Here is a 14,911-nt window from a genome sequence, read left to right on the forward strand (position 1 = left end):
GGTCAGGGATGATTTAAGATGCTAAAGAAAAGGGAAATTCTGTTGTTACAGTAGCAGAAAGATAAGAAAAATATAAAACATTACATAAATATAATAGAAAAACATGCTAAGACACAAAATGCACAATATGAATAAAAATGTACTAAATTGAAAACTGCACCATAAAAATGTCAGGTGCTAACAATAAAAAATATACAATGAATGATGAAATTAAAGTCCTGCAAAGAACAAAAAAGTCTATAAGTACAACTAAATATAGAGTATAAATCCTCTCAACAAATATATCTACAGTATGTGGAGACACTTTTTTCCAGTAATGTTTAAACGTGTGGGCTCTTGTAGATGTGTGGTACATGTGGTTTCTAGGTTTTTTCAATTTTTTGCAAAATAAATAATTAAAGAAGAAATTAAACTTTTTTTTCTTTTTATGCAATTTATGGCATTAAAATTGTGTCATTCTGTGCAGAAGACATGTTTGACTTCTCTAAGTGAATTTTATAATGATGTAAGATCAGTAAATGATTCACACCTAAGAAACTGAAAACTTTAGTTTAAAAAAATGCAATCAAGACTTCAAATTTAGCTGACCGTTTTGTTTTTACTTTTAATTTATTCAACTGAGTGAAATTAGTAAAGAGAAGTTGCATTACAGTAAAAATAATGTCAAATTTTCACTTTTTGTCAGAACAAATAATCTCTGCTCGCTTCTATCTGTACCTCATGTCTTCATCTTCTGTGTTTTTTTGTGCAGCCGGTGGACAGCGATGAAGACTCTCCTCTGGTCACTCTGTCTTACGCTCTGTCCGTCCTCGGCAGACGATCGCTCGGCACGGCGTCACACAACATGTCCAACAGGTAAACCTGCTTCAGACTGCAGAGCAGACACATGAAGGTTCAGAGGGAGTTTTCAGAAGAGAATGCACACAATTTAGTTGAACCAAACACTACATTGAGCCTCTGTCACACTAGTGTCAAATTCATCTTAGCTCAGGGGCCACATTCAGCCCAATTTGATCTCAAGTGGGTCGGAGCAGTAAAATCACAGCATAAAAGCCTATAAACTCCAAATATTTTCCTTTGCTTTAGTGCAAAAACATACCTTCTGAAAATGTTACATTTAAGGAATTAATTTTTTACAAAACATTATGAACACCCTGAAATTTCTTAAGAAAAATAAATTCAATTTCAACAACATTATGCCTCAGTTTATCATTTACACATTACAACTTACTGATCACAGAGTGTCTATCTGGAACTGAACAAAATAGTATTTTACTTTATGATCAAAATGGCAAAAGTCAGATAAAAAGACAACAAAATCAAGACAAAATATTACAAAAATGAGACACAAAACGACAGAGGTGCGAAACAAAAGGACAAAAAATGCGACAAATGACACGAAACAACAAAAAAAGACAAAAAAATTAGACAAAAGTTACATAGCGACAAAAATTGAGACAAACGACACAAATGAGACAAAAAATTACAAAAGCAAGCAACAGAAAATAGACAAACAACACAAGCAAGACTAAAAAACACAAAACGACAAAAACATGAGAAACGACAAGTCTAAAAAAGACAAAAAAACAACAAAAACAAAACAAAATATTACAAAAACAAGACATAAAGTGACAAAAACAAGACATAAGATGTGAAAATATAATAAAAAACACACTGGGAAAGTTAAATTGTCTATAAAAGTTGTAAAATTCTGTTTTCCGTACGCAGGTTGGTATGTACAATGAGTTTTGGACCTGTTTAGTGCCATTTATATTAAAATATCTATAAATTAGTAGTAATAAACCGGATATTTACCTGCAGCTGGACAGATGCACCAGAAGGGGGCATTAGCAGCTAAATCTTTAAAGATCCTCAACATTCAAACAGACTTCTGTCTTTACAATCAGGTGACTTTGTCTTTATTAAAATGTTTCACTTCTATTTCTCCACCTCTGTTATTCTTCTTCCCTATGAACTCTGACCTCCCATCTTAAAGCCTGGAATCCTTCCTGTACGGTTTCAACACCCTGTTTAAAGGCGATTTCCGCATCGCCACCAAAGACGAGTGGGTTTTCGCTGATCTGGACCTCCTGCAAAAGATTGTTGCTCCTGCAGTCAGAATGAGCCTCAAGCTGCATCAGGTAAAGACGACTGGAATTTCCACTAATTCTCCTCCAGATGCACAGACACTTATGCATCATCAGTCCTTAACCCTCCTGTTGTCTTCACTTATCAGTGCCAAAAAAATATTGTTTCCTTGTCTGAAAAAAATCCAAAATTTCAGCTAAAAAATTCCCCAAATTTCTGAAAATTTGCAAAACTGTCAGGAAGAAAATTCAAATAATTCCTTAAAAGTTTCCCTTAAAAGTTTTATTTGAAAAAAAAAACACCCAAATTTGGCAAGAAAATTCTTGTAAATATTTTCAAAAACTGAGTAAAAATTTTCCCAAAAAATCCTAAAAATATCTAAAGTGATTACATATATATCTGTAAAACTTCTAATATTTTCTGTAAGAACATTCACAAAAAAAATCAACCAAAATCCAGCGAAATTCGCTGGATTTTGGTTGATTTTTTTTTTGTGAATGTTCTTAAGAAAAAATTTTAACATCTTTTTTCGCCAAAAAATGTTAAAAATGTCCCAAAGATGTTGAAAATGTGGACATCAGAAGTTTCACTGCAATTTTTTTTTTCTTCACATTTTCAAACTTCAAAACGGGTCAATTTTGACCCACAGGACAACACAAGGGTTAATTATGTCTTCATCATCCCGTTAAGACACTTTGATGAAGTTCTAGCGCTTCATAACGACTCTCCTGCCCTTTAGGATCACTTCACCTGTCTGGAGGAGACCGAGGAGGCGTCCATCTTGTACGAAGCCATCACCAACTACCGCAGCAGCCTGGTCATCTGCCACGAGAGCGACCCGGCCTGGCGTAAGGCGGTGCTGTCCAGCCGCGACACGCTGCTGACCCTGAGGCACATGATCGACGACGGCACCGACGAGTACAAGATCATCATGCTGTACAAACGCCACCTCAGCTTCAAGGTCATCAAGGTAAAAGAGACAAGAGCCAAAAGGGGTTGTTTTGGATGTGTGGTACGATCCAACCTCTAGAGTCAGCTGGGAGTAACAAAATAACCAGATGTTATATTGGTTCAAAAAAAAGGAATTTGTTGCTCAGTAGCAAATTCAACTTAAAAGTGATCAAATGAAGCAAAACAAGGCTGGTGGGTGTTGCCAAATAACAGAGTATCTAACCTAGTTAGACCAAATCACAGTAGCGACACCCACCACAAGTAACAGAAACTAATACAAATAGTGCAGAACTAACTAAACAAAACTGGTGCCTCAGAACACACACATTTAAAACACAATACACAAAGACTCAAGTCACAAATGAACTTCTTTCCGACGTTGGTGTACTGCTAACAGGAGTCACAGTCTCCACACCGAACTAGCAGCCACCAACAGACACTCTAAATGAACCGATGGACCACATACAACCACAAACAAAACACAAAGCGGCACCAGGGTGAACTGGTCAGATCAAATCCCAGCCGCCACGACTGAGACTTTAGGTTGCAGATAAATACTCTTCAAGTGTGGTAATGGCTGCGCCCGATTGGCTGAAGATGGAGGGAACTGGGTGGTGGCCCAATCAGACCGGTCGGGAGGCAGCGAGAACAAGGCTGGAGTGCAGGTCGTCTGCTCTGGACTCATCAGTTGAGATGATTAGCTGCTGGGGTTCCAGAGAGTCTCTGAAACCAGCTACAGCTGAACCCACACAGGCCATCTAACCAGACAAAGGTCCAAAAGGAATCCACCCCAGAAACAAGACGGCCCACAATTACCTGTGGCCGAAACAGACTTTTTTATTTTTCTATAGTTTTTTTAAGAATGTTCCTATAATCTATTGTTGAGGAGCGGTCACTTTGCCTTTTACTGAATACTGTATGAGTACGTCACAAACAAAAACTCTTGAATGTTGCAGATCAATAAGGAGTGTGTGCGAGGTCTGTGGGCCGGCCAGCAGCAGGAGTTGGTGTTTTTACGGAACCGAAACCCAGAACGTGGCAGCATCCAGAACTCAAAGCAGGCGCTGAGGAACATGGTGAACTCGTCCTGCGACCAGCCGCTGGGTTACCCCATGTAGGTATCTCACTGATCTGCTGAAGACCAAGACTGTTGATGGACACCCAGGCTCACTTCCTTCCTTATCTTCCAGGTATGTGTCACCGCTGACGACATCGTACGCTGGAACGCACCGAACACTCCGCAGCATCGGAGGAGGAGCTTTAAGCTTGGATGCTATTCGTTCCTGGCTCTGCTCTAAGTGGTTACGGTCAGTACTTCTGTTTTTCTGCTCTGATTTTTTTTTTTTTTTTTTTTCTGGCCTTCAAGGCTCAAACTTCCCCCTAAACTCTCCCTGTTAGTAGGATCCTCAATTCAACAGAAAACAGACGTAATTTAGTTGAGTGTGTTGGATAAGAAGTCTTCCCTGTAGCTGAAAGGTCATTGGTTCACTCTCTGGATCAACCATCAGCCTCTGAGGGTCCAAAAATAAGAAATTGGATAAGAGGCTCAGTTTAATTTATTTGGAATTACTCAGAGAGCCATGCAGAGTAAAAACCTTCATACTTATTTCAATCATCTAGCCTTAGAGGTTACATATGGTTGATTTCAGCCCTGAGACTCGGACAAAATATCTTCTCATGAGAGGACTTCACTTTGTTCAATAAATATTGAAGCGCTCCTGCAGGATACTTTGGTTTAGGTGCAGCATTTTCCACCACAGTGTTCAGTTTATGACGACTGGTTCTGAAACTGGATGTCGTCTCTTCATGTGGTTAGCGGCAGATATTGTTGAGAACTTCCCCCCTCAAAATATACATTTTTGAATGATGAAAAAAACCTAAAAGTGCATTGAAATTAACTGGCAAAAGCAGCATTTGTAGGTGCAAATCCTCATTGTTTATCCCTGAACATCATATGCAGACAGCAGGCTCAAAAAGCACGTTACCTTAAAAAAAATCCATCAAATTACATCATTTTTAGAGCAAGAAACTGTAGTAGCAGAATGAAAATCACTTTATTCTACATTTTTCATTTTTAAAAAAATGGCCAAAAAGTAAAGTGTTTACACTAATAAGACTCTAAAAAACTAAAGATTTTGCGTTCCTTGGCACAACTATGAATCAACGAGTGACTTGGCTGCAATCTGGAGTCATAAGAGAAAAATTTAGGGGCTTTTTGACTGAACTGCAAGCTGTATAGTATAATGTAGAAACAAATGAAACATCTAAACAGTAAAATATCTATGGCTTGGGGAGCCACCATGTTTTTTGCAGTATTGATAATACTTGTGGACACGTCGATTCCATTTTATTCTATTTAAATTGCCAAACAAATAATTCAACTATCATGTTTTGGGTCAATATATAATTGTGGGACTTTTGAAGTCCATGGGATATATCTTGCATACATTTTTATTAAAAGTTAAAAAATGTTTTTATGTTTATTATTGATCATGTCTTTACGAATTTCAGAATTATTTATTATGGACACAATCACTTATTAATAAAAAATGACTGGATATCACTAAAATGTCAACTAAATAACCATCCGAATTTAACAACTACCTTCTAATTAGCTAAATACTAAAATAAGCTTATTCTAGAATTGTTTTGTGTTGATTTCTATTAAGCTGAGATAATCATGACATATTTCTTTCTTGGCAATATATCAAATTTTATATGGAAAATAGCAAATTGATGTCATTTCCTCCTGAAGAAAAGACTGGCCAGACTCCAAGGCTTTCTGAGTTATTTAATATAAAGTAGTGTGTGAGTCAAGTGTGGATTTATGGCATGTCAACAGGTTTACTACATAACTTTCAATTTCAATTTTACTCAAGTGTGTATATAATATTTTAGAAGAATCTTTCTGTAAAAATGCCATGTGTTGTTTGGTTATAGGTGTCCATGTTGATTTTAGGCCGGAAAACCGCAAAAATGTCAACTATGATACAAAAAGTCCCGTAATTATATATTGACCCTTTTCTATATATACATTTTTTTGTGATTTATGGCTTTTTTGAGTTCTCTATAGTTCTAGCAGTAGTTATGCTGTTTCCAGAGGTGAAAAATGAGCCCACAGTGAGTAAAAATGCGGAGAAACTGCATGAGTTTTTGAGGGTTAAGGTCCTCCCCCAATGCTATATTCAGAATAATTTGACTCAAAATTTGGCTTTTAAATTTTTCCTTGTTAAAACCAAAAATACAGATACTTCCTTTTAGCACAAACTCTGCAGAAGGCAACAGATCATAATAAGGTTCTAATGTTCAGCTGGTTGTACTCGGATATATCACAGTGGATCAGATGCAGCATGATGCTCCAGCTGTTCGTTGAGTGAGAGCTCCTCTGTGGATTTACAGATATTGACTTTGCTGCTGGGAGACACTCGGCTGCCAACTCAGTGTAGTTTGTTGTCCTGTGGGTCAGATTGACTAGTTTTAAAGTTTAAAAATGTGGGAAAAAGTACATTTTCACAGTGAAACTTCTGATGTCCACATTTTCCACATTTTTGGGAAATTTTTGAACATTTTTTGGTGGAAATTTAAAAAAAAAAAAAAAAAAGTTTCTTTAGGAACATTCACATAAAAATCAACCAAAATCCAGCGAAATTCGCTGGATTTTGGTTGATTTTTATGTTAATGTTCTTAAAGAAAATACTAGAAGTTTTACTGATATAGATGTAATCACTTTAGATATTTTTAGGATTCTTTTGGAAGATTTTTACTCATTTTTTGAAAATATTTACAAGAATTTTCTTGCCAAATTTGGGTGATTTTTTTTTTTAAATAAAACTTTTAAGGGAAACTTTTAAGGAATTATTGGAATTTTCTGACGGTTTTGCAAATTTTCAAAAGTTTGGGAAATTTTTTTGCAGAATTTTTGTATTTTTTCAGACAAGGAAACAATATTTTTTGGTGCCTGTACATGAAGACAACAGGAGGGTTAAATACATGTACAGGGACTATGGGAGTGCTGTAGACAGAAAGAGACGGCTGGATTATTGAGCGGGAGCGAAGCCAAAACCATTGACTTTCTGCTGGTGCAGCATCGTTGCTCCTTCCATCCCTCTTTTCCTCTGCACTTTCATTCCCCCTTTTTGTTTCTCACTCCCTAATTTACACATTAGCTTCAGCGTAGCTTATCACACGGGCCCGGCATTAACCTCTGCAGGTCAGCTAATGGTGTGACTTCATGACCGTGTGGTTCTCTTAAGCCTCTTAGGGGCTGAGTTTTCCTTTCTGATTAGATGAGATTGTTAATCCTGTTTCATCGGCCTCCAGCTGAAGGTGTTTTCTTAATTTCACTAAGTAGCAAAGGAGCCGAGGATGGAACCTCGTTAGCTAGAACACATTTAACTAATTTAAGAGGAAGAAAAAAGCGCTAGTGTGTGTCACATATGTCAGCACGGTTACATAACATCTCTGAGCAGAAGTGTATCGCAGTTCACCGACTGGGATAGTCAAGGCTTGCTGAATTTTTGATGCACCTTTTCCCCCGATTGCACCCTGATGAGGACATGAATAAACAAGGAAAACTGCTTCATGGACCCAGTTTAAGAAACCCATTCTACAAAAATACTAACTTTCACACGACAGTTTTCTAAAACACATCTATAAAAGTTAGTCCATGCATGAGAAACATGAACACATAATCAGCATGTCATTGTTACTGCTGCAGAGACAGTTTTGTGGAAGAAAAAAAAAATACAACAAGGACATACGCAAGATGATGTACTCTGTAAGCGTATACCCCAGTAAAGTGCATGGCAGTGTTATTGTCTCATAGTTTCATTCATCAAAGAGTCCAGTGGAGCTTCATTTACACTGTGTATTGTACTTTTCTTCACACAACTGGCAAAAGCATACAGACATCTGGATGCAAATCAAACACAGGACAATAACAGGGACTTGAATTACCACCTTGCGATTGTATAACTGCCAAGCAGAGTAACAGTAACATTGGCAGGCAAAATGTTTCTACATGCAAAGACCAGGTAAAAACTGACACGTTGTTTAAGCAGAGTATCAGACTAATTTTTCATCTTGGTACAAAATCAAACTAGAAAAGCACTCAGAGAGCGCAGTACTCTCCCAAGACTGCTCAGTTGACGTATCATTTCCGACGGATGAAATATATAATAAAAAATGACCTTGCATTCATTTTGTAGTAGGATTGCAATCATGTGATCGTCAGCAGGCAACTGACAGTGTTCACTTGTTGTCATGGTTACAGCGACACCGTGCCGGCAGCTTTATCTGGAAATGGGAAATCCTTAACAAAGCCGTGGATCCAGTCTATAAGCCGCATCACTGCCAAAATCTAATCAGTTGGTCTTTGTGTCATTTCTGACTTCCCCTGAAAATTTCATCCAAATCCGGTAGTCCGTTTTTGAGTAATGTTTCACAAGACAGACGTCGATCATCACATAACTCCGCCATTCCTTGACACAGTCATAAACCCGAGTTGTGTGTTTTGTGTTCTTCAGGGTGCGTAAGGACAACCTGACCAGCTGTAACAGCGGCGTCAACATGGAGGACGTGGACTGTGGCGCCGGCGGTTCGTCGTCGCTGAGCCACCACCGCCCGTCCTCCGTCACGTCCAACAGCCTGAGTCTCTACCAGCACCGAGCCAGAACTACACACAGCCATAGACACCACAACTCAGGTACACAACAACACAGAGCCACCGACACCACAACTCAGGTACACAACAGCACACAGAGCCACCGACACCACAACTCAGTTACACAACACACACAGCCACCAACACCACAACTCAGGTACACAACAACACACAGCCACCAACACCACAACTCATATTTTTTTTATCTCAGAAATAAAGATTATTGTTTTGTTTTTTTTACTATTATTAATCTATTATTCTTTGCCAAATCTGCCAAATATTGATTACGAAAGCTGTTATTTTGTTATATAACGTTTCAGTTCTTTTTTCATTTTTGGTTTCATTGTTTTTTATTTGTACATTACATTGTAAAAGTATGCATTTCTCTGCTTAAGTGTTGCCGTTTTTGTGTTATTTCAGCCAGAAGAGAGTATCGGAGTCGGTCGGTGCAGCCTCAGAGTCAGCGTCCCCCCGTCAGCAGCCAATCAGGGCCCATCCTGGACTCAGGCTCAACCCATGGCCTCGTCCAGCGTCTGTCCAACAGTCAGCTGTCCTTTAACACGTCCATAGCCTCTATTTTCTCCCAGGTACATGCTAACTTTGTGAAGCTGCCTAAATGCTCAGTTGTTTTGCTCATTTTAGCGTGAGACTAAAGATGGTTTTCCTCTTTCTTCAGGTTCCTCGCCTCTCAGGAGCAGGTGGGATCAGCTCGCAGCTCCAGGCGGCGCAGCATCAGCAGCGATCCAGCCAGGTACCAACACAAAGTAGACTGACAGAAGATGTGCACTACCTATAAAAGTTCTCACCCAACCTTGGAAGTTTTTCTCATTTATTGCTTTTCAACTCTGAATCGTGGTCAATTTAATCTGGCTTTTTTGACAAGAATTTACAAAAAAGACTATATCATGTCAAAGTGAAAGCAGATTTCTACAAAGTGATGCCATTTAATTAAGAATACAAAGTACTCAACGTCTTGATTCAGTATTTAGTAGATACGGTATCACTTTGTAGAACTCTGTTTTCACTTTGACATAAAAGAGTCTTTACTGCACTGCAAAAACTCAAAATCTTACCAAGTCTATTTCTCTTATTTTTAGTCAAAAAGTCTCATCTCACTTGATTTCAGATAAATTCAGCAAGATGGAGGGACTTGTTTTAAGACAATGCATCTTAAATATCTTGTTAAGTTAAACAATCTTAAAATTATCTTGTTTTGAGTTGTATTTTACTAGAAAACTCAAAATAAGTTTAATACATCTCAAATTAGGAGGTTACATGAAAGCAAAAATCTATTTTTGAGTAAAAAACTGCTATTTTTTTTTTTTTTTTTAGCATGTCTGGCTCATTTTAAGCTTGACAATCCTGGTAAAATATAGCTTAAAATAAGTTTTCCCAGTTAATTTTAAGATCTGAATATTCTAAATATCATATCTTATTTCAAGAAATCTTACCAAGCCATTTTTCACTTGTTCTATTGGCAGATTTTTTCCACTTATTTCAAAGTAAAAGTTCCTTGAAATTAGATTTTTTTTCTTGTTTTGAGAGGGGCATTTTTTCCAGTGTGTAAATTCTCGTCAAATTTGCAATGATTCAATGTTAAAAAGCAATAAAAGAGGAAAACTTCCAATTGGGGTGAATAGTTTATAAACATGCCGTATTTGTGCTTTCATGTGCCATTGCAGTGTTTATATTTCTACTTGCTAGAGCTGCATTCTTTCTGTTGTGGCTCCAGGTCTCCTCGTCTTCATCCACGCTCAGCCTGCTGTTTGGGAAGCGCAGTTTCTCCAGCGGCCTGGTCATCTCTGGTCTGTCCGCTGCTGAAGGCGGAAACACCACCGATACACAATCCTCGTCCAGCGTCAACATTGCCATGGGGCCTTCGCACAGGTCCAGCAGCAGAGCCACACAGGTAGGAAACAAATCAACGACGCGACACGCAAAGTGCTTGTCGATTTATACACTGTACATTATACAGTGATACAAATGTCTTCTCGAATTTGCATTTGACATCATATGAAAACTTTGACTGTTACTTTCACTTTTACCATAAACATGTAGCAGCCCGTGAAATGTCTAATTAATTCTGATTTTAGTTTCTCACTGGACTTTCTTCTTGCACCTCCTGCTTGTTGGAGCGACCACACATTTGTGTCAAGACAAGTTTTCTACAAAGCAGTGCTGTCAAATGATGACATTAAAAAAAAAAAAAAATCAGATTAATCACATGGTTGTGTGGATTAATTTGGATTAATCACAATTAAAAATCATTTTCAATCCAAATTTATCGCATTTCATTTTGCATGAGCAAACAGACTGAAGAAAGAAGAGAACAGACTTAACACTTAAGGTGTTCATTAACCCTAGTGTTGTCCTGCGGGTCAAATTGACCCGTTTTAAAGTTTGAAAATGTGGAAAAAAATAAATTTTCAGTGAAAACTTCTACATTTCCAACATTTTTGGGAAATTTTTGAACATTTTTTGGTGGGAAAAAAGAAATGTTAAAAAAAGTTTCTTTAAGAACATTCACAAAACAATCAACCAAAATCCAGCAAATTTCGCTGGATTTTGGTTGTTTTTTTCGCAAATGTTCTTAAAGAAAATATCAGAACTTTTACTGATATATATGCATGAAGATTTTTATCCATTTATTGAAAATATTTACATTTTTAAAAATTATTTAACATTTTATTTCTTGCCCAATTTGGTTTTTTTAAAATCCAACTTTTAAGGGAAACTTTTAAGGAATTTTTGGAAGTTTATATAGCACCCTATGATGACTTTTAACCCTTTGATGCATAACCTGGGTCAAAAGTGACCCAAATCCAATGGAAAATGGGTATCTCCTGCTGTGGTCCACGCATCACAGGGTTACGGAGTAGTGGTAATTTAGGATACTGGGGTGTTTGGGTTCGTACTACTAAAGGTAGCTACCCTAAGGATTACCTGATGTGGATTAGACTTACCTTACTTACAAAACTTTAAACCTTTAGATCTATCCACATTTAATACATGCTAATTTGAACTTGGTTGTAGTTAAAATATATGCACTTTAATTAAATGTTTTAAATGAAATGGCAAAAAATATATTCCCTTCAATTTTATAATTTCTTAGACACAAAATAATTCAAAATAGTATCTTTTAAAACTGAATGGAATACCTTCCCTTGAAATTAAATAAATAACTAACACAAAACATTCCCCTTAAAATATTTAAGGGTACCTTAAATGTGGTCACAAAGGAATATTCCAAAAATGTCACTGAAATGTTCGTACATGGTAACACAAAACCAACACCTTATACTAAATAACGAGTATTATTCAGTAATTTGTGGGCCCACACATACACACCAACCCCAAAACGTTGCAGGCCTGTGTGTCGATCTCCAGCTGATCGCTGTAGTCCCGGTGCAGAGTAGAAAACCCACGATGATCACAGCAAGCAGTCCACGAAATCCCCGCAGCGGCGTTCATCTCTGCGGTCAGCAAACTCACAGTTAGCAACTTACAGAATCCATGTAGTGGCATTCACAGCTCGGTGTCTGAAAGTCAGCAGCCAGCCGACAAACAATCAATGTCTCAGGAAAAGAAATGCAGGTCAGAGGTGTGCCAGGTAAGTCCTCATCCAGGAGCACCTCAGTCTGTCCAGTCCAAAGTCCACTTAGGTCCTGACGATGCTGGTAGCCTAGCTGTTAGCTTAGCCGTTAGCTTTAGCGGTTAGCTTAGCCGTTAGCTTTAGCGGTTAGCTTGAGCCCGCTCGCACGGAATCTCCGTTTTTATCAGCTCCGATAAAACAACATCTGTGCATCTTCAGTCCTCAACTACACACAGCTAACAAGGCAAAAATAAGATTTAACTTGGACTCTAAAAACCTTGTTGAACTTCTAGAGCACCTCACTGTCTTCTCTCCTAACATACAACTAACGTTTTTTTCTCCCGCCCCCTAACATTCTCTTCCTCATCTCCGACCAATCCCCACACAGGAAAACAACTTGACCTTTAACCCTTGACCAATAAACAGTTAATTGAAATTAAAAGGAGTAGTCTGTGTTTTTTCATTTTCTCATCCGCTAAATGTAATTATTTAGATCACCCCCCCTTACAGAGTTTATTTCAACTATGTAAATAACCATTTTGTTTATAGAAAAAATTAACATGAATTAACTATTTTAATATCTTAGTTAACTCAATTACCTTTAGTTTAACAGTTTTGTTTGTTTTTTTTTTTTTTTTTACATAAAAACCTAATAACTTTTTAGGTCATCAATATAGTTAAGTGCCCTATTTTCAATGGGGCTACATATACATGCATACATACATATATATGCTGTATATAAGCAACATAATGAATGAAGTTACTGTAAAACATTATTTCTGCAGCCCTCTGATGCCTTTTAACGTTAAATCACATTTTCTCTACTCCATTAGTTTCTTTGCCATGAAGTCAGGACTCATGAACCAAAATGAAAAACCAGACCCTTTCTCAGATGTAAAACATGTCATCTTTGACAGAGTTGCATTTTAAATATATAATGGTCACAAATAATCCAACACTAATGTTCCTCCATAACAACACAGTGAGTTGCTGCTCCAGTCTGGGTCACGTTCTAGTATTTTCTGACAAAGTAAAACTAAGAGTGACATCATGACAATTGCTGAAGACAGACAGTAATGTTCATCATTTGATCTTTAACTTTTTCTCTTAACTGAAACGGGAGACATGTTGAGTCATTGTTAATTTCACAGTGTCGTTCTAAACTTACCTGTTGGCTCCGACCACTCCTGTAGCTTAAACGGCGCAAGGACATCATTCTGCTCCGACACTTAACAGCATTTACTGTTTTATGAGAAATTCAGAATATATCGGTGTTTAATCGGCAAAACTTTCAAATTTATCTTTTGGGCTTTGATTTAATGTGTCTACCTTTGGGTCCTTTCAGCACTATCGATCATCTCATCTGAGCTTCAGCAAGAAAACAAATAAGCACAATTCCTGAAACTTCACTATAATTAACCATAATGTGCACTATAAGCACTTTAATGCTCTCAAGAGAAAGAGTTCTTTCTGGATGCTTCTCTTGTCATCGTCTTGAGGCCAAAATGTGAACGCAGCACACATTACATAAGCTCATAATCACATTGAAAGGGAAGACAAAATGTCTAGGAAAAGTTAGTCAAGTTATTTGTTGTTCATATCATTTTTACAATTTAATCAGTAAAACTTGTTATAAAACTGACAGAATAAGCTGCCAGCGAGGCAAAATTATTATTTCAAGTTGAGAAAACCCTGCTGTGCCGGCTGTTGACGTCTTCTTTCTTCCCTCCTCAGTGGACATCAGAGCCATATGAGAGTATAGACGCCACCAATTCCAACGGCGTCACCACAGTGAAAGAAGAAACGCATTCGAGCGACCGAGGCTGCAGCCAGGGATTAGACAACACCCAGGAGGACTCAGCATCTGCCTCGACAGCTCCAGAGCCGACCGATCAAAAGACTGTCTGAGAAGGAGAAAACACACGAGAGTGCCCCTACTTTCTGCCTATATACAGAGAGGACTGTATGAAAAGTTCTTCATATCCACGTACATACAAAGGATTGTATGAGAGGGCACCCATGCACACCAACCTGCCTCCTCTCATGTCCTCAGCATGTGGTCTCACCCTGTTGTCTGAATGTAAAGTCTGAAAACATGATCTCGGATCTGGTTGATGAAATAAAGATGTTTTTAAATGAATGGTTGAAAGGTTTCATTTAAAACTGTTGCTTTGAGTTCACCAAGAAGAACACGTCTGCAAAAACGCCAAATGTCCTCTTTTCTCAGGTTATTTGTAAGGTCTGAACATTTAACTTTAAATTACCGTATATTGTGCGGAAGACACAAAAACAAATGCATGTTGTTTGAGGCCGGCATGTGATTTCTGACCCTTTGGCCTTCAGTCAAACATTTTCCCCAAAGAAAAAGGAAACGCTGTTGGGAAAAACTTGACAGTACATATTTGTGATGAATAGTTTGACACTAAACTGACTGAAACTGCAAAAAGAAAGTTACTGTTGAAGATTTTAAGACCCAAATCTGCTCTTAAAGGCCTATAAAATAGGTTCAGCTAACTTAATAGTGGATAATTTATGAGCTTTTGTAACTTTAAACCAAAATCACCATTTGAAACAATGCAAGTAGCAAAATCTCAATTCAGAATATATGTCATGCAGCA

At 37.7% G+C, this 14,911-nt stretch overlaps 1 protein-coding gene across 1 annotated transcript in view; it reads left to right on the top strand.

Moving 5' to 3' along the window:
- Positions 1 to 14,433, top strand: part of pcnx2 (pecanex 2) — a 42,009-nt gene extending 27,576 nt beyond the window's left edge. The window contains exons 31-40 of the mRNA XM_023276594.3: positions 752 to 855; positions 1,997 to 2,141; positions 2,828 to 3,058; positions 3,996 to 4,153; positions 4,230 to 4,346; positions 8,565 to 8,743; positions 9,122 to 9,288; positions 9,378 to 9,452; positions 10,434 to 10,610; positions 14,028 to 14,433. Coding sequence (XP_023132362.2) covers positions 752 to 855; positions 1,997 to 2,141; positions 2,828 to 3,058; positions 3,996 to 4,153; positions 4,230 to 4,346; positions 8,565 to 8,743; positions 9,122 to 9,288; positions 9,378 to 9,452; positions 10,434 to 10,610; positions 14,028 to 14,201 — 1,527 coding nt within the window. The 3' untranslated portion in view covers positions 14,202 to 14,433. The remainder of the gene's footprint in view (positions 1 to 751; positions 856 to 1,996; positions 2,142 to 2,827; positions 3,059 to 3,995; positions 4,154 to 4,229; positions 4,347 to 8,564; positions 8,744 to 9,121; positions 9,289 to 9,377; positions 9,453 to 10,433; positions 10,611 to 14,027) is intronic.
- Positions 14,434 to 14,911: the final 478 nt, after the last annotated feature.

The sequence above is a fragment of the Amphiprion ocellaris genome, chromosome 16, assembly GCF_022539595.1.
Source record: "Amphiprion ocellaris isolate individual 3 ecotype Okinawa chromosome 16, ASM2253959v1, whole genome shotgun sequence".
NCBI classification, from domain to species: Eukaryota; Metazoa; Chordata; class Actinopteri; family Pomacentridae; genus Amphiprion; species Amphiprion ocellaris.